Source organism: Fistularia commersonii, chromosome 27 (genome assembly GCF_037954325.1).
Source record: "Fistularia commersonii isolate RoL2024-O1a breed Wild chromosome 27, RoL_Fcom_v1.0, whole genome shotgun sequence".
Classification (NCBI taxonomy): domain Eukaryota; kingdom Metazoa; phylum Chordata; class Actinopteri; order Syngnathiformes; family Fistulariidae; genus Fistularia; species Fistularia commersonii.
Window position 1 is genome coordinate 13,689,914 of NC_141310.1, and position 23,852 is coordinate 13,713,765.

Consider the following 23,852-nt stretch of genomic DNA (forward strand, 5'->3'; position numbering starts at 1 on the left):
CTGTTTGGAACTCTGGTATGGGCACACTGTCCACACTCCAAAAACACCGGACGGCCCCGGCGAGGGGAGTTCGGTCAACTTGTAGGCCCACGCCGGCTCCTCTTGACCCTCCTGGACCAAAGCTCTCACAACAGAGCGGCGATGAGCAGACCCTCCTCCGGGTCCCTGCAGGGTGCCGAGGTGCACTAGCGGCGTCTGTACGCGCAGATCTTTGCGAGCCACGACTCGGCTGAACGGTTCCTTCGACACCTGGCTCTGCTCTCCGGCCGGCAAGGACACTCGGGAAGTAAGGCGCTCTACTTACAAGGGAGATGAACGGAGGGCTTTGCCGGACTCGGGTCGTTTCTGGGGTCACAGGCGTCGACCCTCTGGAACGAGGACTTTGGAGACGAAGATCTGCCAGGAAGGCGCCCAGAAGAAGGGTCCAAGAGGCGGTACCCGCCCAGCAGGCTCCTGATGAGGCCTGATGAGCCGCAGGTTTGCACCGTCCCAGCTGGCATCCAAATCAGGCTCTCTGGTGAACAAAAGAGGTGCAGGGACATGCAAATAGATGCAAAAGAAGAAGGCTGATCTTTCTCGTAAATTTGGTGGAGATAGATAGATGTACTCATATTTATATTTATATTTATATGTACTCATATTTATATGTAGATACAAATGTATAGTTATATCTATATGTACATGTATATTTATATGTAGATTCAAATGTATAGTTATATCTATATGTACATGTATCTGTATATTTATTTGTTTATTTATATCTTTATATATATAATGCAAATATATATGGATATGCACATTTATATGAATATTATATGTAGACATGCATATTTATATTTATGTACATGTATATTTATATGTTTATGTGCATTTATATGTAAGTATATATGTAAATTTATATGTTTTGTATATTTATATGTAGATATAGAAGTATTTATATTTATACGTATATTATATGTAGACATGCATATTTATATCTATATATCTGTATGTTTATATCTATATGTACATGTATATTTATATGTTTTTGTGCATTTATATGTAAGTATATATGTATATTTATATGTTTATATATATTTATATGTAGCTATATATGTATATTTATATGTTTATATATATTTATATGTAGCTATATATGTATATTTATATTATTTTTAATCATTTATTGATTGATTTATTTTACTGAAATAACATTGTATTTCAGTTTCAATAGATATGGTTGTTTTTTTGTTTTTTTTTTTCTGTTGGTTGAACTTTATATAGTCCTCCCGCCCTCGCTCACGCAAAGACACACACTCGCGCATTCATTCGCACAAATCGACGATCTCACGCACGTAGACTGCTCCTCTGGCTGCCGATATGTTAGACATTAAAATCTATTTATTATTTTACCTTTTCGCGCATTTAACGGCGTCAGACCGGACGCAGGTGCCGCGGAGGACGTTCACCGCAACAGGTATGTCATCAATATATCGATGAATTGATATATTATATTAATATGTGTAGTATAATATATATTATATTGATTGATAGATAGTCTATTTCTATAAATGTAACATCGCGGATTTCCGTTGGTTTCTTCAGGTGTTTCCTCAGTTCCAACTTCAGTTGCGTGAAGTGTGTGTGTGTGTTTGTGTGCGCCAGTGTGTCTGTGTGCGTGTGAAATTAATTTCACTGTAATTTAATTTAATCTTGCTTTATTATGTCACATGCTATATATCTGTTTTTGTACAGCTAATCTTAAAAGTGGTGTTTTTATTGTGTTGACTAATATTTTACACACTATACATACATAATATACTGGTGCATTAGGAGTTGTTGGACTGGTGCAGGACATGTATGCTCGCTGTGAGACAGTGATGAGGTGTGGACGTTGAAGATAGAGATGGGACTGATGAGTTTAGGTGGACCAAGATGTTTGGAGATGACATTGTGGTCTTTAGTGAGAGCAGGGAACAGGTGGAGAAACATCTAGAGAGGTGGAGGTTTGAGCTGGAGAGGAACGAAGGTTGAACGTCGAGGCGACAAGGAGTGGGGATGAAGAAGATGGAGGATTTCAAGTCCACAGAGATGGGGAGGATGGAGAAGAGGTGAAGAAACAGGTTCAAGTAGGTTGGATGGGCGGAAGAAAAGAGCGTCAGCCAGAAAGCAAGGAAAGCTGGAGAAGACCTTGAGGACTCCATGAGGAGACAACAAGCAGAGCTGGAGGTCACAGAGGTGAAGAGGTGGAGGTTCTCTTTGGGTTGGATGGGATCAAGGAGTCCATCCACATGGTAGATTTTTCAGAGATGAGGTCAAACTGACATGGTTTGGAGGGTGAAGATCTGGGTCAAAGGATGCTGAGGTTGGAGGAGGTCCAGAGGAGGGAAGGAGGACAAGAAGAGGATGAAGAAGAAGAAGAAGAAGAAGATATATCTATAGATAGAGATGGGCAGGAATTGTCCTTTTGACTTAACTCAACCTCATGTAACTCAACCTAACTTAACCAGTAACACACACACACACACACACACACACACACACACACACACACACACACACCATTGTCATCATATTTCCCTATGTAGCATCACATCAAAGGTCTCGGAAAGTTCCTTCAAACACGTTTCAGGACGACCCCCACCCACCACGCACACACACACACACACACACACACACACACACACACACACAGTCACCACTGGCATCCCATGATGTGACACGAGGTCACACGGTCCCAGAAAGTTCCACTCATCACACTGTCTTCTCAGGACAAACCCCCACCCACCACACACACTCACACACACAACCGAAAAGTTATTTCGGTTTTTGAAAATTCCACAAAACATTACTTTAAATGCGGAATTTACTCAAAATCTAATAATACAATCATTTAATCTAAATTTAAATATTTTTTTTACTATTTTGATTGAGTAGTGTTTGCTTTCTACTTTTAGAAAACATTTGAATAATAATTGTAATTGAATTATTGTAATTTAATTGTAAAAATACTATCACTCAATCTATATTGAAATTTTTATGAATATTATCGATTTACTATTTTTAAATAGAGCTTGTTATATTTATTTTTAAAATAATTTAGAATTCTTTTTTTTATTTTTTGGGATTATTTTTCAATAATCATTTGATTCATTTTGGATGTATTCATTTTTTAAATATTTTTAGAATACACTTTTGATTTCCTGTCCGGTTTTTGTCGATTTGTTTTTAATTTAATTCTTGCAAAATTTGAATTGATTTATTTATTGGATTATTTAATACCTTTATTATATATATTCATTATATATATATATTTATATTTTATTTCATATATTTATTTATTATAGTATTTCTGGATTCTTTTTTTAGATTTTTTTTTTCTTTAATTCTTTTAGTGTTTAAATATTTTTTGCAACAAAAAAAAAAAAACCCGCAGCATGATACTAGTTCAAATCAAAATACTGATATATTGATTGAAATATATTGATTTATAAAAAAAAATAATGAAATTATCTGCGGATAAATACAATTTAAAAGAAGGAAAATAAGGAAATGAGGAAGAAAAAAAATGCAAATATTTGTGAAAAATCACTTTCGAAACAAGAAGATGGACTTCTTCAGGTGGTTCACGGCGAGGTGGACCTTCTTTGCCTTTCGAGAGCAGGGAGCGGGTGGAGGAACATCTAGACAGCTTGAGGTTTGTCCTGGAGACCAGATGAATGGACATGAAGCTGGAGGAGGATTTGAGGCACGGAATGAGTCCAGAGCGACGGAGAAGGTGTAGAAGATGTGGAGGAAGCAGCCGTGGTGTCTGGTTTGGAGACACGATGAGGAGGACGGGGAGGAGCAGGGATGGGACCACATGTTCTGGAGATAAAATCACACGGAGATGTTTTGGACAGAGGAGGGACAGAGAAGATGCTGAGGATGTGGGAGGAGGACCAGAGAGGAGGTTCAGAGATGGTGTGAGAGGAGAAGGTTAGATGGAGGGAGATGATTGGCTGCAGGTCAGAGAGGAGAAGATGAGGTGGTCCTTGGCATTGAGCTTCTCCCGCTCAACCTGATGCCTTCTCCTGGCAGACATGAAGATGAGGAGCCTCCTGCTGCCCCCAGACTTCACCATCATGGGGCTGAAGGTCCACGCCGACTCCGACGTCGTCACGGTGATCGGACGCACCTCCATCTTCACGTACAACTTCAGGAGCCCCCAGCAGGTAAGGCCTTCTCCACCCAAAGAGGAGGCCTTGGAGAGGCAGGAACCTGAGTGATGCCGTGTGTGTGTGTGTGTGTGTGTGTGTGTGTGTGTGTGTGTGTGTGTGTGTGTCCTACAAGACCCTGGTGGTGAAGGACCTTCTGTGGCAGAAGTGCCTGGACAGTAAACCTCTAGAGGTGAGCAGCATCAACCCGGCGTCACCTGGTGGATCACGGCAGTCCTGACGTTGCATCGTGTGTGTGTGTGTGTGTGTGTGTGTGTGTGTGTGTGTGTTGCAGAAGTGCCGGTACCAGGTCACTCTGGTCCACAAGCCAGACCAGGACGGCCGAATGCTGCTGTGCGGAACCGACAACAAAACGATGCTGTGCTGCCACATGGTAAGTGTGTGTGTGTGTGTGTGGGTGTGTGTGGGTGTGTGTGTGTGGGTGTGTGTGTGGGTGTTTGGGGGAAACCCTGGATTTTCCTCACAGAAAGAATTAAATGGAAATCGAAATTCTCTTGAATTTCCTGGAAAATGAGGAGGACCTTCAGAGCTTCACCTTCTGGACCTTCATGGTCTTGTAACATTTCAAAGTTCACTGCAAGACCGCTTCACCCGAGCTGACACACACACACACACACACACACACACACACACAACCTGGATACACCTTTGTGTAAGTAATAATATTATTACCAATAATTATATCTTTTTTCAAATGGCTTCAAAACAAACAATTGATGTTTGGCAAAAACAACATAAAGTTCTGGAATCGTTACAGAAGATTTAATTTTATATGTCGATTTTTTTTTATTTTATTTTTTTTAATAGAAAAAAGCTTATAGAAAATTTGGGGGAAAAAAAAGTTAAAAGAAAATTTCAGCTTCCAAGTGACCTGAAATGAAAATGACCTGAGAATTATCTGAACACTAGAAGCTAAAAATATTTCTTAAAATAACTTTAAAATAGACACGAAAAGTCAATAAAAGAGAATGAGTTTAAGAGTTACAAGGAAAAAAGAAATTTGTAATAAAATTTGTACAAAAATGGTAAAATTTGTAAAAATTGACATAAAAACACATGAAAATTATGCAAACCTTCATCTTTGGTCTTTTCTCTTCAGGGTCTCCACAGCGAATCCACCTTCTCCATCTCACCTTCTTCTCTGGATCCTCCTTCGCACCAACTACCTTCATGTCTTCTCTCACCACGTCCATCCATCTTCTCTTTGGTCTTCTTCTAGACCTCCAATTCCAGCATCCGTCTACCAATATCTTCACTCTCCCTCCTCTGTCCATGACCCAACCATCTCTGACCTTCTCCAGAACATCTACATGTGCCGTCCCTCTGATGGGCTCCTTCCTGATCCTCTCCATCCTGGTGACCCCCAAAGAGAACCTCAGCACCATCACTTCTTCATCCCCTCTATTGCCTTCACCAACATGTCCATTGAAGTCTGCACTGGGGATTTTCTGCATCGCTTCATCCACCTCGTTCCAGAGCTTCTCCTTCTCCTCAGATTGTTTATTTCATGTCCACCCCAGCAGACGGAGACCAACGTGTCGGCGGTCTGCGTTCCCACCCCGGACCTGACCCCTCTGAGCCAGAGGATCGAGAACCTGGTCATCAAGGAGGGAGAACATTCGGTGGTGGACTGTGAGTCGCTCTCTGTTATCGTTAGCATCTCCTTTTCCATCTGTTAGCTCAGCTAGCTGGAAGTGTTAATCGGGTCGCTCCGGTCGCGTGTTCATCCTCGTGATTCGTTACCGGGTCAATATTTGTCGACCGTTATGCTAAGCTAATGTTCACAGAGCTGTTGTGATGCTAACTTTTTGTTTAACCCCGCAGACACCACACCCAAAACCACTCTGTTCGTCACGTACTCGGGCTCGTTGGACTATGTGGGCGTCCACAAGTTCGGGTCTCACAAAGCGGGACCGGCGTCCCACCACGGGGGTACGGAGGCGGCCGCCGCTCACCAGGTTTCCCCCCCGGCGGCAAAAACATCCCATGATTTGTTTTTGTTTTGCAGGTCTAGAGCAGCACTACAAGGGCCTGGTGCTGGTGAAGACGGGCGACCCCCTGCAGGACAAGGCCTACGCCTTCTACACGCAGAAAGTGAAGTCCGAGGACCCGTACGCCACCATGTGGGTCCCGTACGTCAGCCGCCTCTGCATGGTGAGGCTCAATGGTGTTAAAAAAAGGTGTAATAACATGATAATAACCATGTTATTAACTGTTATTACCGGATTAGCTCACCTCCTTAGCTAACGGTTAGCAAAAACACATAGCTGGGATGCTAAACTCCAAAAGGGGGAAAAAGATTCCCTTGAATCCCTGGAAAATGAGAACATGCAGCGCTTCATCATCAGGACCTGGACACCAATGTGGGTAAATAATGATAATATATGCATATAAAATAAAAATCAATAATAATCAGAGTATATTTTCTTTTCAATTGCCTAAAATGGCCTATTTTGTGGTTTTGTCTACCACAAAATACAGATCATCAAAATTATTTGGAAAAATGTTGCGAAGATTTATAAATATATCTCTCTCTATATATATATATGTAGATATAGATATATATGTATATATATATATGTATAAAGAGAGAGAGAGAGAAAACCTTATAGAAAAGTTACAAGGTTAAAGCACGTAATAGAATGATAATAAACATTTTATGACATGTATCGTTAGCTCACTTCCTTAGCTAACGCTTAGCAAAAACACATAGCTGGGATGCTAAACTCCAAAAAGGGGAAAAAGATTCCCTCGAATCCCTGGAAAATGAGAACATGCAGCGCTTCATCATCAGGACCTGGACACCAATGTGGGTAAATAATGATAATATATGCATATAGAATAAAAATTAATAATAATCACAATATATTTTCTTTTCAATTGGCCTAAAATGGCCTATTTTGTGGTTTTGTCTACCGCAAAATACAGATCATCAATATCATTTGGAAAAAATGTTTTAGAAGATTTATAAATATATACATATAGAGAGAGAGAGAAAAAAAAAGCTTATAGAAAAGTTACAAGGTTAAAGCATGTAATAGAATGATGATAAACATTTTATTACATGTATCGTTAGCTCACTTCCTTAGCTAAGTTAGCTTGCGGTTAGTAAAAACCCATAGCAAGGATATTTTCAGGGAAGGCCTAAAATCTCCAAAAAAGGTGGGGGAAAAAAGATTTAATTTCCTGTCCATTTCCATTTCCTATCGGCGCGGTTTTGGAAAAGTGCCTACAAACCGTTCGGTGGGTTCTCGGATTCCAGAGCGACATGGGCGGCCCGAAGAACGTGCTCCAGTTCTCGTGGACGTCGCAGCTGAACGCCAGGCTCTTCTGCGGCGACACCCAGCGGAGGCAGGTGTTCTCGGAGCTGGTGGACGTGGCCGTCCTGTACGGCGAGCGCCGCCAGGACCACAGGATCTACGGACTCTTCAGGAACGAGTGGTACGAGAAAACATCCAGAACAGCTGGGGAATGAGAGGGTGAACGGTTGGAAGTCTATTCTTGAGGAATGAATTTTATTTACGAGAAAAGAGGGACGTTCAGAGAGCTGAAGCTCCAGAAGACACCCGACGTCTGCCGGGCGCTTTAAAATTATTATCAGATCAGGTTCATCCGGCGTTCAGCGAAACCGAGTGCACGCTGAGTCAGAGTGTGTGTGTGTGTGTGTGAGGGCTTTTAAAAGGAATACCAAAGATTTTCTACAAATATGTCAAAAAGAAAGAAACGAGAAGCCAAAGTGGGAGGCCTCGGTGCAGGTGTGACACGAGTTCATCAGGAGGAAGCTTCAACGGAAATCAGATAAAACCTTTGCTTGCAAGTTCTCAGAAGATGAGGAGATTAGCGAGAAGGAACGACTTCCAAATAAAAACCAAAAACAATGAAATGAAAGCGGATCAGGGAGCCGGAGTGACGCCTCAGACCGGAGGAAAGCTGTCCGAGCTCTCACGACTGTGCTGGAGGAACCGGAACCAGAACTTCAGACGTGCCTGACCTTCAGCTCCGGCTCGATGGCTTTGCAGGTCTATGGCTAACGCTAACTGATGGAGATGTGGGGGTGGTTGCGGCTAGGCTAACGCTACCTGCTAGAGATGTGGAGGTGGTTGCACAGGAGGAACGTTCAGGCGCTCCCACTACTTCTTCCCCTCCTCCCACATCCGTGTGGTTCTTCAGGTCGTCCCGGTTCCTATGTGTTTGCTGAGCGACGTGTCTTTGTTTGGCCTTTGCTCTCAGGAGCGGCTCCGCCGTCTGTGTTTACTCGGTCGAAGACATGGACGCCGTGTTCGCACGCTCAGCATTCAAAGGAGACGTCAGCGACCCTCCCGTCCGCAGGTCCAGGGAGGTACGTACGAACATATCTGCAGAAGAACCTGCACAGCTGCTCGTCTGCATCTGCCCACATGTTCATCTTCATAGTTGAGACTTTCACACTTTCACACTTTCACACTTTCACACTTTCCTCTCCGTCTGTGGGAGTTTTGCGGAGATGGTTTTTGCAGAGCTGAGCGGAGTGTGTTGTGTGCTGCAGTGCGTGGCCGACAGCAGGAGGACCCACCAGACCGTCCTGATGCATATCATGCAGAACCTGGAGCTGAAGGAGTGGCTGCGGCCCGTCGCCGGTCCAGGTCTTCTCCTCGCCAGCAACCACAACTACACCCGGCTGGCCGTGGACGCCGTCCCTCTGCAGACGGGCGGCGTCCAGGCCGTCCTGCTCCTTTTTCTCCGTGAGTTAACCAGAGGCGGCGGCGACGCTTCGGGGACAAGAAGTAAACAAAAAAAAAAAAGAGGAAGAAGTTGCAGTGTTTGCAAAGTGTCGCTGTGACAATAGAGTGTGTCGCAAAGAAAAACGACATCCTTTACTTTGATTGCAGCCATTCTGTGGTATCACAACCTGATTCTTGAACATACTAGGACCAAGTCAACACAAAACACCAACTATAACTTTGCTGCCTGTCTTTGCAGATACAAAATACGTGTTTTAATATCTAAAAACCTCAGTATGAGATTCTTTAAAAAATATAAATTGATAAAAAAAAAGATAAAAATTCCACTATCTTTTGATTCAGATGTTTTATTCATTTGAATAACCAGTATCTAAAGAAATGTATTTTGAATAATTTAAAAAAAATCAGTGAGAAATTCTAAAAAAAATGTAAATTGATAAAACAGATCATAAAAATGTAACTATCTTTTGATTGGAATGTTTTTTTTAATAAAAAAAAAACAGTTTGAAATTCTCAAAAAAATTATAAGTTGGAAATGTTTTCATTTAAAAAAAAAACTAAATTGTAAACTGATAAAAATAGTTAAAATTCAAATACCTTTTGATTAATTTTTTGGGATTTCAAGAAATCACCATGAAATTCTAATAAAAATCTGTAAATTGATAGTTTTCATTTTAAATATTAAACCCGGCCCGAACTTCAAGCTTGAATAAATATGCTATTAAATGCAACAATGATACCAACGTCCCCTATCTTTACACATTTTATCAAACATCTCCATTCCTTTTCAATATTTAACTTATTTATTGAGCAATTCCTTCATTTAATTTAATTGTTCAGTGTCCATAAAAAGCATCCTGGCAGGTGTTTTTCCTACGTCTCATCTCATCTCCTGCCGTCCTCCTGCAGATTTGATCGCCGTCTCCACGTTTCAATTCGCTCAAAGATCCTGCCGCCTCTCGGCCGTCCCAAGAGGACGCAACCTTTTCTTTCAGGATTTGTGGTCGAGTGTTGCCTAGCAACACCGTGCCTGCACGTGTTGTTAGCTTACTGACGCGCATGCTCGTACGTAGCTAACATTTTATAAGATCGTAAATAAGTTGTATAACTTTATACGCACACACGCACATTGTATGTTTGCGCTGTAGATATTAAAGTTTTTGAATTCGGACAAAAGAAATTGGAGGTGAAAGAAAAAAAGAAAAATGGCCATTTGAAGAAGATATTCAAAATATTTTTCCAAAACATTTTTTTCTTTTCAAACTCAACCAATTTAAGTCTGCCAGAACAAAACAAAAAAAATATATATAAATTAAATCCATTCAATTAATGAATGAAATGAATAATGAATAGTAATATTCATAATAGTAATAATAGTAATATTGATAATAATGAATCAGTCGTAGATTGATACTGAACGCCACAGGAAGTCTTTCCTTCCTGAGGCTATCAGACTTTTTAATTCCTCCTCCTTCAGCTGCAAGGAATCTTCAAATCTTTGTACTTTTTAAGACCTTAAACACTTTATAGCCTTGACTTTCACACTTTATAGTTTTATTTGAATTTCTTATTCTCCCCCCCCCTCCCTTTTTTTTACTGTTTATACAATTTCCTACTATTATTTATTATTGTTATGTTTTACTTGAAACTCTGGCACAACAATTTCCTTTGGGATAAATAAAGTTGTTCTTATTCTTATTCTTAATAAAGTGACAAAGTACTCGAGGCGGCTCTGATCCCGAGCCAAAGAATTCACCGGAAAGTAAAAAGTAAAGCTGTGCTTTGAGATTACGCGATCGTCCGAATCGCCGGCCTTCTATTTGTAATCGGATAACGAACATTCTGGGATTCAGATATTTCAAAATGATCCCTGCGAACTGGGGAAGGACGGCGTGAAAACCAAACAAAACACGTATTTGTCGGTAAAAGCTAACCGCCTCTTCCTCCCCGAGCAGACGACGGCGGCGTTCACAAGGTCATCAACCACGGCGGCCGGGCGTTCGTCATCGCTGAGTTCGACCCCTTCTCCGTGCCGGGCCCCCGCCGGGCCTTCCTGCACCCCGTCGTCGACGTGAGTACGAAAAACCCGAACGGCGCGAGCGTCCGGGAAGCGGCGCGGCTAACGGCGTCTTCTGGACGCAGCGGCGGCTCTACGTGGACTCGGGACGGGAGCTGGTGCAGCTCAGGGTCGACGACTGCCGGCTCTACGGACAAACCTGCCAGGAGTGTGTCCTCGCCAGGGACCCGCACTGCACCTGGGAACAACTGCAGTGCACACGCAACACAAAGTGAGAACACACACACACACACACACACACACACACACACAGGGCTCGGGATAAATGAGTGAAAAAATGTCCCAAAGAGAAGTAAAAAGAACTTTGACATCAGGGAGGAAAATCCAAACTTGCTCAGTTTCGATTTCTCAAAATTTACCCAAAAAATATTTTGAATATGGAATTTAATCAAAATATAATAATACTACAATTAGACTAATTTGAAATATTTTTTTACTATTTACATTTTATACTACTTTTATTATAGTTTTTAATTTATTTTGTACCGGTAATTAATTCTGAATTATTTTTAATTTATTTTGGGATTATCATTTGATTTATTTTTATGTTTTTAGAATTTTTTTGACTTCTTTTCTTCCCTTTTTTTTAATTTGTTTTTTAATTTAATTAATTAAAAAAATTGATTTGATTTATTTATTGGTTTATTCAATCATTTTCAATGTGTTTAATTATTTGACTCTTTACTTTTGGATTATTTTTTAGAATTCTTTTTAATTCTTTTACTTATGAAATATTTTTAGCAAAAAAAAAAAAAGCCTCCAGCATAATACTTGATTAAATGGAAAACATCGAGGTCAGGGGAAAAAATGAAATCAGCTGCAGATAAATAAAAATAGAAATGAATAGAAGGAATTGAAGAAGTAAAACCTTTTAATGAGCCACCGACGCTTCAGGATGTCCTGGAAATGAAAAGTTCACCGTGAGGAAGAAATAGAAGTTTTGAAATTTTGCAATAAGCATTTGTGAAAAATGACTTTCAAAAGGGAAAGAAGATGTTGGATCTGGAGATAAAGTCACACCGAGACGGAGAAGATCTGGGTAGAATGCTGAGGTTGGAGGATGCCCAGAGACGAAGAAGAAGAAGTAGAAGAAGAAGAAGAAGAAGTCTGACGCCATGGAAACCTGACGCTTATGGAAACACGGGACGCCTCTGTTGTGAAAGGACAATCTGCTAGTCAAAACAAAAAAAGAAATGTGTGTGAAGGTCATCAGTGTGTGCAAAACAAGAGCTCGCTAGCTTGGCTCTGCTGGTGTTGAGGGACAATCTGTCTTCTCAATTAGATGATTATCTTCAACCTACTTGGTGGAAGGGTGTTGGCAAAGGTCAGCCTGACTTTAACTCCAGAACATCTAACCCGTGCCTGATGGACTCCTTCCTGATCCTCCTCATCTCCACCTCTGCTGCCTCCCATCTTCTCCTCAAAGCCTCCAAAGCAGATAACTGGGCCGCTCTTCTCCACCGCTCTTCTCTCTCCTTTGGCAAGGGTAGAAGAGGTGACCATTGTAGACCACAAAGAAGCAGAGATTAGTAAAAGTGAAGTGAGGAAGGCATTGGAGAGGAGGAAGAGTGGAAAGGCAGTGGGTCCTGATGATACCTGTGGAGGTGTGGAAGTGTCTTGGAGAAGCGGCGGTAGATTTTCTGAAGATGCCTGAAGAATGGAAAGAAAGTGATGGTGCCTATTTTTAAGAATAAAGAGGATGTGCAGAATTGTGGCAACTATAGGGGGATAAAGTTGATGAGCCATACAATGAAGTTAGTGGAAAGGGTAGTGGAAACGAGACTGAGAGCAGAAGTCAGCATTTGTGAACAGAAGTATGGCTTCATGCTTAGTAAGAGTACTACAGATGTAGTATTTGCGTTGAGAATGCTAATAGAGAAGTACAGAGAAGGCCAGAGGGAGCTGCATTGTGTTTTTGTAGACCTAGAAAAAGCATATGACAGGGTGCCAAGAGGAGCTCTGGTATTGTATGAGGAAGTCTGGAGTGGCAGAGAAGTATGTTAGACAGGTGCAGGACATGTATGCTCGCTGTGAGACACTGGTACGGTGTGCTGTAGGGGTAACCGAGAAGTTCAAGGTGGAGGTGGGACTCCATCAGGGATCAGCTCTGAGCCCCTTCTTGTTCGCAAGGGTGATGGATAGGCTGACAGATGAGGTTAGACAGGAATCCCCATGGACCATGATGTTTGCAGATGACATTGTGATCTGTAGTGAGAGCAGAAAACAGGTAGAGGAACACCTAGAGAGGTGGAGGTATGCTCTGGAAAGGAGAGGAATGAAAGTTAGTCGCAGCAAGACAGAATACATGTGTGTGAACGAGAGGAACTCGGGTGGAACGGTGAGGCTACAGGGAGTGGAGATCAAGAAGCTGGAGGATTTCAGGTACTTTGGGTCAACAGTCCAGATCAACGGAGAGTGTGGAAAAGAGGTGAAGAGACGGATTCAAGCAGGTTGGAATGGGTGGAGAAAAGTGTCAACCAGATGGAGGAGACGGTGGTGAGATGGTCTACAAACAGTGACAATGACCAAAAGCCTGAAGGCAGAGCTGGAGGTCGCAGAGATGAAGATGTTGAGGTTCTCTTTGGGAGTGACCAGGATGGAGAGGATCAGGAATGAGTCTATCAGAGGAACAGCACATGTTAGATGTTTTGGAGAGAAGGTCAGAGAAGCCAGACTGAGATGGTTGGGTCATGGACAGAGGAGGGATAGAGAATATATTGGTAGACGGATGCTGGAATTGGAGCTGCCAGGCAGGAGGTCTAGAGGAAGACCAAGGAGAAGATTTATGGACGTAGTGAGAGAAGATATGAAGATAGTTGGTGTGAGAGAGGCAGATCCAGAGGATAGGGTTAGATGGAGGAAGTTGACTCGCTGTGGCGACACCTGACGGGAAAAGCCGAAAGAGGAAGAAGAAGTGATACTTCTGCACAAAATAGTTCCGCTGTTCAAATCCTATTCAATAATAATATGAATAAAACCTTTCTTCTGCTTTACAAAACCATCTTCTGACTAAATATATGCCATTTTTCCGGTGACGTGATGTAGACAGTCACAGCCAATCAGATTTGATCAACTTGTTAGGAGAGTTTTGGACATTTTGTTGTTCAAATAGAGCCACAGTTACGTTCCTCCTTCCTGTCTTTAAATTGGTCATTTTCAAATTTAACTTCATTACTTTTGACAGTCAATCAAGTGTTTTTAGACACATAGAAAGAAAACCTTTTTCTAATCAAGCTTTTCCTTCACAGCCAAACCTCTCGGGACCTCCTCGCTGGAAACCATCAGGACATCTGCTCTCTAGACCACGTTGAAAATGAAGGCCTGGGTACGCAAAAGCTCTCGTCAGGGGGAAACAGAGGGGCAATAAACACCAGCAGAAGCAAAGCTGCGCACAACAACAATGTTCTCAGCAGAGATGTTCCCTCACAGCTGTAGTTCAGAAGATCAGCTTCACTGGTTCCCATGTTCTGCATCAGTTGGTAACAAACTGGCGCCTTAAAAACTCGAACCCCTCGTCCCACCCATGGCCTCAATCCTCGATGGTTACGTGCGTTAGTTAGCATCACCGCTAATATAGAAAGATCACCACAGGAAGTTCACGTCAGGAACCGGGCCTGCTTATCATCTCCTTTTCTCCTTTCTCTCAGGGGTCTCCATAGCAAATCCAACTTCTCCATCTAACCCTATCCTCTGGATCCTCTGGATCCTCATTCATATCCTCTCTCACTACGTCCATCAATCTTTTCTTTGGTCTTCCTCTAGACCTTCTGCCTGGCAGCTTCACCTTCAGCAACCTTCTGCCCTGATCTTCACCATGGTTTGGACATGAACAGAGGAGTTTTCATGTCGAAACCATCTCAGTCATCACTTTGTCATGGTCATACATGTCCTGCACCTCCTCTTTCACACCAACTAACTTCATATCTTCTCTCTCCACCCTATTCTCTGGATCCTCCACAGTCATCACTTTGTCTCGGCCATACGAGTCCTGCACCCTGTGACAAATTCTTCTTTTCCTTTGGTCTTTTCCCTTCAGGGTCTCCACACTGAATCCACCTTCTTCATCTCACCCTCTGGATCCTCCTCTCTCACACCAACTACCTTCATATCCTCTCTCACGACGTCCATCCATCTTCTCTTTGGTCTTCCTCGAGACCTCCAATACATCCACTCTCTCTCCTCTGTCCATGACCCAACCATCTCTGACCTTCTCTCTAGAACATCTACATGTTCCGTCTCTCTGATGGACTCCTTCCTGATCCTCTCCATCCTGGTCACTCCCAAAGAGAACCTCCACATCTTCATCTGTGCAACCTCTAGTTCTGCCTGCTGTCTTTTGGTCATTGTCAGTGTTTGTAGATCATCTCACCAGTGTCTCCTCCACCTTTCTCCTGCTAGGCTGCTCTATGTTTGAACTCTTTAACCCCAAACACCCTTCGAAATAAAAGCATTCACGGTACCTCCTTAACTGCAAGATAAAATCATCTTTCTGCGTAAATCAGTTACAAATGCACACTTGCGTCCTGTAAATGTGCAAGTCTTTTTCTTTTAATGGGTGCGGCTTATATTCAGGCGCGCTCTGTAGTCCAAAAGTTACGGTATTTGAGCTGATCTTCAGGAACCCAAGCCGTCCGCCCCAGCTAGCTTAACGCGAGCGCCCTTTCACCTCAACCGGCGCTCCCAGATGTAACCTGTTGACCCCTTGTGTGTTAGCAGTGCTGGACTCCCCCGTCCAGGTCACCTCCGCCGTGCTCCCCGCCAGATCCAAGTATTTCCTGCGTTGCCCGAAGACGTCGCACCACGCCCACTACGCCTGGCTGCACCGCGACAGGCGGCTTCCCTGCGGCGGCGAGCGCCATCACTGCCTCCACCTGATCGAGGACATGAGCGAGGAGCAGGAGGGGAGGTACCGCTGCGTGTCCAACGAGACGGGCTGGACCAGAACCGTGGCGACCTTCGACCTCCGGATGCAGGCCAGGTCCGGGTCCGGGTCCCGCTCGACGCCCAGGATCGGCCCGCTGGTCGTCCTGCTCCTTCTCGCGCTTGGTTTCTCCGGCGATCCAGTTCAGGAAATCCTCGACGGCGGTTTTGGTCGCCTCCTGCTCGGCGAAGTCACGAAGGTTTTCCTGTCAAACTTCATCAGGAGCTCGGATTGGAAACCTTGAAACAGATTAAATTCTCAAGACAGATTTTACTAAAAAAAACAAAGGAGGATAAAATGCAAAGTCAGTCAAGAAATATAATAATTTATAGATATAACGAATTGTCCTCTTGCTCTTTGGACTTTTCCCTTCAAGTAGAGAATTTATGGATGCAGCAATTTCACAGAGTAGCTATTTTCTAAATAATATAAATTAAAAACTTTTCATCTTTTTATCCCAAAACCCAAAAATTGAAGTTTTGGGATAAAAAGTAAATACTCACTATTTATTCTATGCGGTAGTTGCACACTGAGATGTTTTTTGGGGTGAAATGAAGCTGGTGGACCGCACTTTTTCAGAAAATCAGCAGAAAACCAACATTCCCTCCAGGAGCAAAGCCATTTCAGATTCCGCTCAATGCCGGCGGCGTTCAGCCTCGACCAGGAGCCACGCAGGGCGAGGGGCCCTCGAGGGCCGTGAAATGGAAATGGAAATTCTTTGTTTTGCTGTTTTTTTTTCCTTCGGTGCCTCTTCTCTTCAGTCTTTGCTTGAACCTCAGACAAGCAAGAACCTTTTTGGACCCGAATCTGCTGTTGATCCTCGGCTTCACATGCGAATTATAGGTGGTTTTTTGTTTTTTTTTTCCACCCCTTCGCCACACAGCAGAGAAGAAAAGCCGGACATCCTGGAGAAAGAAAAGGAACTATTGTGTGTAAAAGGGTTTTCTTTTGTAATGTGTTCATAAAGCCCATGTTTATTTCCCAGCAGTCGGTGCCGCGCTTTGTTTCCAAAAATGAAAGCAAAAGTGTTCAGTTCGGAGGGGAACTGAAGCCGAAGCTTCAAACGAAGGAGAATGTCAAGAAAATAATCGCAGGGCTAAACACAACAAGCCTCACGGTTAGAAAACGAGCCATGAAGGCGGGAAGGTGTTTTACTTGAAACACCGGCCATGTTGTCATCCACGCTTTCTTGTAAGTGGTTCCCACACTTCTGAGACCTAGAAATAGATGGGAGGTCCGTTCCGTGACACCTTCAAAAGTCTCCGAAGCAGAAGTCGGGTTTTTTTCTGCCGGGACGGGAAATGACAACAGACACGCGGAAATAAGATATAAAGTAAAACTTTATCATGACATACAAGTTTAAAGCCCTGAGAACCATATCTTTATATTACTAATATGAACAAAACTGAATGTGTGAAAACCACTTTGGAAGTGCTCCTCTTAAATACAATCAGCACAAACCAGTTTTTACAAGCATTCATGGGTTTTGTCCTATTTTTTTTTTTTTTAATGTTTGCTTTTAATCAAAAGAGAAAACTATAATATAAGTAATATCATTATTATCATGTCCATAATAATAATAACAGTACAAAAATATGCACAAACCCCACAGTTCAATTAATATACGGAGCATTGTACAAGCCAAAAAAACAAAAAAAAAAAAAAAAAAAAAAGGAAAAAAAAAACAACATAGAATTGATAAATGAGGTATTCGATAACCACTTGCATATGCGCCTGTTTTTACACAGATCAGGTTAGTTAACAACTTTAAACTGAATTAACTCGAAAAGAAAAGAATCCCGCAGGCGTCCGACTTCACAGCTTCCCGGGTGACGAGACACGAGACCTCGCCTGCAGCTTCCGGCCACAAAAATAAACTCAAAATAAAATTGGGAAATTGTATTTCAACACCGAAGAGAAAAAGCAAACGGGGGAGAACAAAAAAAACAAAGTCTTAAGTAGCGTTCGGTCACATGACCGCGGCGCCCGTCGGTGCTCGTCGGTACTCGTCGCCCGACGTGGAACTCAACAGGGACTGCAGCCCACTGCCCTGAGGTATCGTGGTATTAAGAGTTGGTGGTGGGTTGGGGGGGTCGCTATCATCTCACACACACACACACACACACACACACACACACACACACACACACACACACACACACACACACACACACACACTTAACCATGAAGCAAGTGACTTATTAAAACTGCAGAGGTCGTTAAGACATTTGATTGGTTCGAAGAATAAAAGCGGTGGATGCGAGAGGCGGCGACGCCACCTGCTGCACCGGACTGCACTCAGATATGTGGGGGGAGCTTGCTTCACACACACACACACACACACACACACACACACACACACACACACACACACACACACACGGGCAGGCAGTGAGGCGCCACGATCCAAACAGTCACTGCTTCGGACGTGGACAAGAGGAAACGTTGTGTTTTGAGTAACTGGGCTCGCAGGATCAAGCCATAATAGTTATGAAGGGGTCGGGGGGGCGAAACTAAAACAAAAACAAAAAAAAAAATCCTACACAAATAAATAGCAAAAGTCAACGCAACAGCATGATTGACACCTGGTGTGTGATGTCTGGGTGAGATCGGCCCCCCCGGCTCCCGCTGGACCTGGAGATCCCTCCTCCTCGGTCGTCCCCGGCAACTACTTCTTAAGGCAGTATCTACAATCCTCAGCTCCAAGTACAATACAGTGATGGGGGGGGACGACAAAAAAGATGGCAGTCCTGGAAAATGAAAAAGAAAAAAGAAAGCACGGAGGCGGCCATCTTGGATCCGTCCTTCGACGGGTCGGACTTCACATTCGACGCTGATTAAGCGAGAAGATCCCGCCGAGTCTTTTCTCTGCGGCGCTTTAGAGGAAACAAAAGGTGAGAAAGAGCTCCGCCCCCTCCGCCGCCTTCACACATCCAATGAGATTCGAGGTTAAAAGCACGTCTGCAGGCCGCCGACGGGGATTAAATATTTACTCTTAAAAATGTACATCCAGAGTTGCTCCTTTCTGTCAGCAAAGCACGTCTAGATGATCCCTCTCGCAAAGAATCTCGCCGCCGTCTCGCTCCGAGAGGGGATTGGACCGTTTCAACCAGGCTCTCTGGCGCCCCCTGGTGGCCGAGCAGCGAAAGGCTAGTTTTTTTTGGTTTCCAGCTGAGGAGGAGGAGGAGGAGGAGGAGGAGGAGGAGGAAGGGGCATCCAGGCGCCGCTCACATGATTGTGCACATGCATTTCAGCTCTCGTGATAAACAGGAGCCTTTTTTTTTTTTTTTCCTAAAAGAAAAACAAAAACGCGAGGTTGCAACCCCTCCTCTTGACGGAGGGTTCGTCGCCTCCGCCCACGAGCAGCAGCGGCGAAGACAGTCGGCGAGATCACGACAGTTCGGGTGGGATGTCCGTCTCGAGGGAGGGAGGGGTCGGGGGTCAATCGGGGGTCGAGTCTCCGTGGCGTCCCGGCCGCGTGGTGAGGTATGTAGTGTCGCTCTCCGTTCCAGAGAGAGTCCCATGAGGTATTCGTGAACAGTCGAGTCGACTTTGTGCATTCTTCGGGTGTGGATCCTTTATCTATCCTCCTCCGCCGTTTCTTTCCTGAGGCCCCGCCCACCGACGGGAGGGGGGGGGGGGGGGGTGACGATGAGGCCGACGAAGACGGCGCCGGGCCGATGTTTGATTGGTAAAAGGAGCGCCGGCCGGCGAGGCGAAGGAGGCCGAGCTATTTGATTGACGGACGCGAGTCGTGTCCCGGGTGGTTCTGGCCCCCCCGCACCCTGTGCTGAGGTATTTAGTACGTGCCGATCCACGGCACCGGACCGCCGCGCTCCACGCCGGAAAATACCCGACTTCCCCTGATTGCAACGAGGTCAAAAGAACAGAAAAAAAAAAAAAAAAGAAAAAGAAAATACAAAAATAAAGTCGATTCAGGTTAAATATTCTACAGCTCCTGAGGTAAAAGACACCACTGCAGGTTACTTGATTTTTAAGGTATATAAAAAGAGAGAGTGGAGAGGAAAATAAATCAATCTAAAACACAAAATCCAAAAAAGAGAGAGAGCGAGAGAGCGAGAAAGAGAGAGAGAGACGACAAAAATGGCAACAAACAAACAAAATGTCCGAAGATAAAACTTTTCAAGTTCAGTTGTGACGACGCCTGTCAGTGGGCTTTGGCTGAGCTGATTGTGTTTAGCAGGTTTCTTTACGATTAACGTGTGTGTGTGTTTTCATATGGGCATGATGGCGTATGTGTGTGTGTGTGTGTGTGTGTAATGCATAGCTGTGCATCTGGGCACGTGTCGGGCTGTGTGTGTGTGTGTGTGTGTGTGTGTGGTCGGACAGCCAAGAGGTCGACAGGGTTGATGAGGTATTTGTTGTGCAACAGTTTGTTATTTTCATCGCTTTCTCATTGTACTGTATCTATTCATGCTGGGCCCCCACCCCCGACCCCCGACCCCTGACCCCTGACCCCTGACCCCCGCAGAGGAGGGGCGGGTACCAAGGGCGGCCCGAGTTAGGGCGACCCGCCGGGGGCCGGCTCGGCCGAGCCGGGGCCCTTGGAGGAAGAGGAGGAGGAGGCGGGGCTGAGGGTCCGGGCCGGCGGCGCCGAGAAGCCGAAGCTGGTGCTGGTTCCGGCGGGGGAGGCCGAGGCGGCGGCCGACACGGCCGGGCCCAGGGGACCCCCGGACTTCTGGGCATACAGGGTTCCTGCACCGGGGAAAACGTCCGTTAATAACAGGGGCGCTGAAGATCTGGACATCCGGCCTGAGACAGCAGCAAGGACTGCAGACCAGGCTGGAAAGTGTGTGTGTGTGTGTGTGTGTGTGTGTGTGTGTGTGTGTGTGTGTGTGTGTGTGTGTGTGCGTGTGCCCTCCCGACCTGAGTAGATTGTGCCGTTGACCTCCACGGAGACGGTGATGCTGGCGTTCCCGTTGGTTGAGATGCTCAGAGACATGTCCTGCTGCTTCTCATCTGAGGATTGAATGGTTTTTAATGCAGCTTTTAACTCATTTCATGTCCACATCAAACTGAAGATAGCTTTATTTTGATTCTGTTTTTTTAATCCTGGTTTGTTCTCCATCTTTATCCTTGCCGTTGTTGTTGTTGTCGCTTGTCTCTTCTATTTATATTTATCAATATTGTTCTTGTTGCACAGCTGGGACATGCGAACGTTGCCTATAGGGATCAATAAAGTACTACTGTAATTTCCAGACTATTGAGCGCACCTCCATATTAGCCGCACCGGCTAGCCGGTCGCTATCTCTGGCTTCCTCCTGCGCGCTAAAACCGTGAAAGTCGTCTTCTTCGGTGTCGGAGTTGAACGGACTAAGAATTTCCCGGTCATTTCATCGGTCCGATGTGACGAGGAGAAACGTTTCAGCAGCGTGAAGCTCGTTAGCGTCCCACCCAAAAAAGTCCATATATTAGCCGCATCGTTGTTTACGTGGAAAAAGTCGCGGCTTATCGTCCGGAAATGACGGTATCTTATCTTATCTTATCTTATCTTATCTTATCTCATTAATGTCAATCGTTGACATCCAGACGTCTGAAGTGAAGAATCCCAGATTTTTAATTTTGTGTAAGATTATATGACATATTTCTCTCTTCCCTGCAGTTCTGGCCTGTAACTCTGTGCAACGACTGTAAACAACAGCAACAGCAAAATAAACTTTTCCCTTGTTTTTTGGATGTTTACTGCTTCTTCACATTGTCATTGACATTATTAACAGCATCCGTTGTCCAGTTTAATCCCTGCGTTTCTCAGCCCATTCACATCCTGATTATTTTTGTTTATTTTCATCATTGCTATTGTCGCTCTCTTTACGTTCCTATCCTTGTTCTTGTCGTTTTGGTTTTCTACTTTTCTATTTTTCTATTTTTCATCCTTGCTGTTTTTTTCCTCCATTCGTATCCTGTTGTTGTTCCCTCTCTTGTCTATTTGTGGATGTTTTCTCAATGTTTGTATTTATATTTATAATCTCATTTATTGACTCACTGCTATGACAAAAGAATTTAGGGCTCAATAAAGTTTATCTTATCTTAACTTCCTAAACAACAGCAGATTAAAGGGTTCCGCTTGTCAGTCATCACAATATTCAAATGAGAAATGATAAAGTTATGATGATAAAATGATAAATTTAACTTGTAATTGCTTCTTGACATTTAATTTAATGCATTTTAATGCTATTTCGGGCCTTCATCTGTGTTGTGGCTTTTCATGCTTTTACACACTGCGTTCTAGCGCCCCCTGCAGGCCTGGAGGACTCCGCCCCCTGATGCTGGGAGGAGGAAACACTGACCCCTGGTGGTGATGGCGGGCGCTCCCAGGCGCAGGTTCATGGGCATCTGGGACGCCATGGCGAGCAGGTTGTGCTGGAAGGCCTGCTGCATGAGGCGCTGCTGCTCCTCCGCCAGGCGCGCCATCTTCCTCTCGGGTCCCTCCGCCCCGCCGCCGGTCTCCAGCTTCTCCCTCAGCTGCTCCAGCGTGGCGGCGCGCGCCAGCCCCGCCACCTGCTGCTGACCCAGGGCCAGCGCCATGGAGGGCCGCGCCGCCATGATGGAGGGGGTCAGGTCATCTGCAAGAGAGGGATGGCGTGTAAACAAAGATGGCCGTCACTGAGGCGTTTAAAATAACAAAAAGGCTTTTCTTTTTGGTTCCTTCCGTCCTTTATCCCCGCAGATTTAGCAGCCATTGCGTGATTATCATCGGAAACAAACGGTTCCCTTTTTTAAATCCATTCAGGTTATTCTCTTCAGCGTCCAAAGGGTTTTTTACCAGCTGAATCTCAGCCTCTACGTGGAAGCTGTGCTTTTGCACGATGAGCACCAAACACAGTGTGCAGTGTGTGTGTGTGTGTGTGTGTGTGTGTGTGTGTGTACGTTTGTGTATGTCTTTGTCAAAAAAAAACAACAAAAAAAACAAAACTCACTAACCCAAGCTTACTGTTCTGTATATTTCCTGTGCATCTTGTATTTGCAAGTGTTATTTGCAGTCCTTATGTCCTCTATTGCAAGTTGCTTTGGATAAAAGCGTCTGCCAAATGTAATGTAATGTAATGTAATGTAATGTAATGTAAAGTATGAACAGGAACTAGCACAGGCTAGCGAGCTAGCTAGCCGTGACCTTCTGACTGCAGCTGTTCAGCTATGCAGAAGGAACTTCTGAGCCGTCGGATTTTTTGCTTTGTGATGTGAGCTAGCAGAGTTAGCAGCGAGCGGGATGAGCATGCGACACCAACATGGCCGCCGCTGTTCGTGAAGCGGCGTTTAAAGACAGTGGGTCGCGACGAGCCGCCCCCGCTGGGTAGACCAGAGAAAGTCACGGAAACCGCGAGCGAGGCGTGCACGCTGTGGACTCGTCCATAAAGAGATGGAGAAGTTGTTGTCAGTGAGATATGCTGATGGAGAACATCTTCTGTGAGAAGCCGGGAGACGTTTGGATGATGAAGAGACGATGTGATGGTTTTAAAAAGAGGAGCGGCTTCACTCCGTCCATCGATGGAGTTTAGACGCGAAGTGTAGCAGCGTGTGCACGTTATATTTAGCATAGCATTGTAGCTAGTAAGTGAAGGATAGAACGACAGATATTTAAAAACGCGTAAGAAAACCAGAGGTCCGGAAGGGATTAATAGCATTTCAATTCATTTAAACGGGGGAATTGAATGTGACATGGGAGCAAAGTGAGTCGAGCTGCCAGAACCAGTCCAGGATCTGACCGGTCTGGATTTGATTTGAAAGCAACACAAGACGGGACTCGTCATTTACGAACGGATATTTTATTCATAAAACCTTTAACGTCAGACTTCTAGCAACGATCGCTCAGACGGCCGGCGGCTGAAGATCAGAGCGGAGGAGAAAAAGCCCTCAAAGGTGGAGAAATAAATCCATGTTCGCGGGAGGCGGAGCTCTTTGATGGGAAAGGTCGCGTC

The 23,852-nt window shown here is 44.4% G+C and overlaps 2 protein-coding genes across 4 annotated transcripts in view; one reads left to right on the plus strand and one right to left on the minus strand.

Moving 5' to 3' along the window:
* The first annotated feature begins 1,297 nt into the window (after positions 1-1,297).
* LOC147218089 (semaphorin-7A) lies at positions 1,298-16,902 on the plus strand. Of its 3 annotated transcripts, none has more exons than XM_086175226.1 (14): positions 1,298-1,456; positions 4,060-4,193; positions 4,312-4,368; positions 4,471-4,569; positions 5,717-5,828; positions 6,021-6,128; positions 6,205-6,350; positions 7,459-7,637; positions 8,427-8,535; positions 8,722-8,917; positions 10,873-10,988; positions 11,060-11,205; positions 14,243-14,319; positions 15,708-16,902. In XM_086175226.1, the coding sequence occupies exons 1-14, from the start codon at positions 1,360-1,362 to the stop codon at positions 16,157-16,159; spliced, it is 2,028 nt and encodes a 675-aa protein (XP_086031352.1). In that variant the 5' UTR covers positions 1,298-1,359; the 3' UTR covers positions 16,160-16,902. The 3 variants fall into 3 exon arrangements, with proteins under 3 accessions (XP_086031352.1, XP_086031355.1, XP_086031354.1); XM_086175229.1 differs by having other exon boundaries at positions 5,720-5,828; XM_086175228.1 differs by having other exon boundaries at positions 1,299-1,456; positions 15,711-16,902.
* A 2,447-nt stretch (positions 16,903-19,349) lies between these two features.
* LOC147218090 (AT-rich interactive domain-containing protein 3B) overlaps positions 19,350-23,852 on the minus strand; it is a 56,875-nt gene continuing 52,372 nt past the window's right edge. Inside the window, exons 7-9 of the mRNA XM_086175230.1 lie at positions 22,224-22,499; positions 20,803-20,895; positions 19,350-20,631 (exon numbers count right to left, since the gene is read on the minus strand). Coding sequence (XP_086031356.1) covers positions 20,438-20,631; positions 20,803-20,895; positions 22,224-22,499 — 563 coding nt within the window. The 3' untranslated portion in view covers positions 19,350-20,437. The remainder of the gene's footprint in view (positions 20,632-20,802; positions 20,896-22,223; positions 22,500-23,852) is intronic.

Bases quoted from the DNA above. Each gene is read 5' to 3' on its own strand.
- LOC147218089 (XM_086175226.1), top strand. From the start codon at position 1,360: ATGTTAGACATTAAAATCTATTTATTATTTTACCTTTTCGCGCATTTA. The intron at 1,457-4,059 runs GTATGTCATCAA...TTCTCCTGGCAG, and splicing joins GAGGACGTTCACCGCAACAG to ACATGAAGATGAGGAGCCTC. The intron at 11,206-14,242 runs GTGAGAACACAC...TTTCCTTCACAG, and splicing joins CAGTGCACACGCAACACAAA to CCAAACCTCTCGGGACCTCC.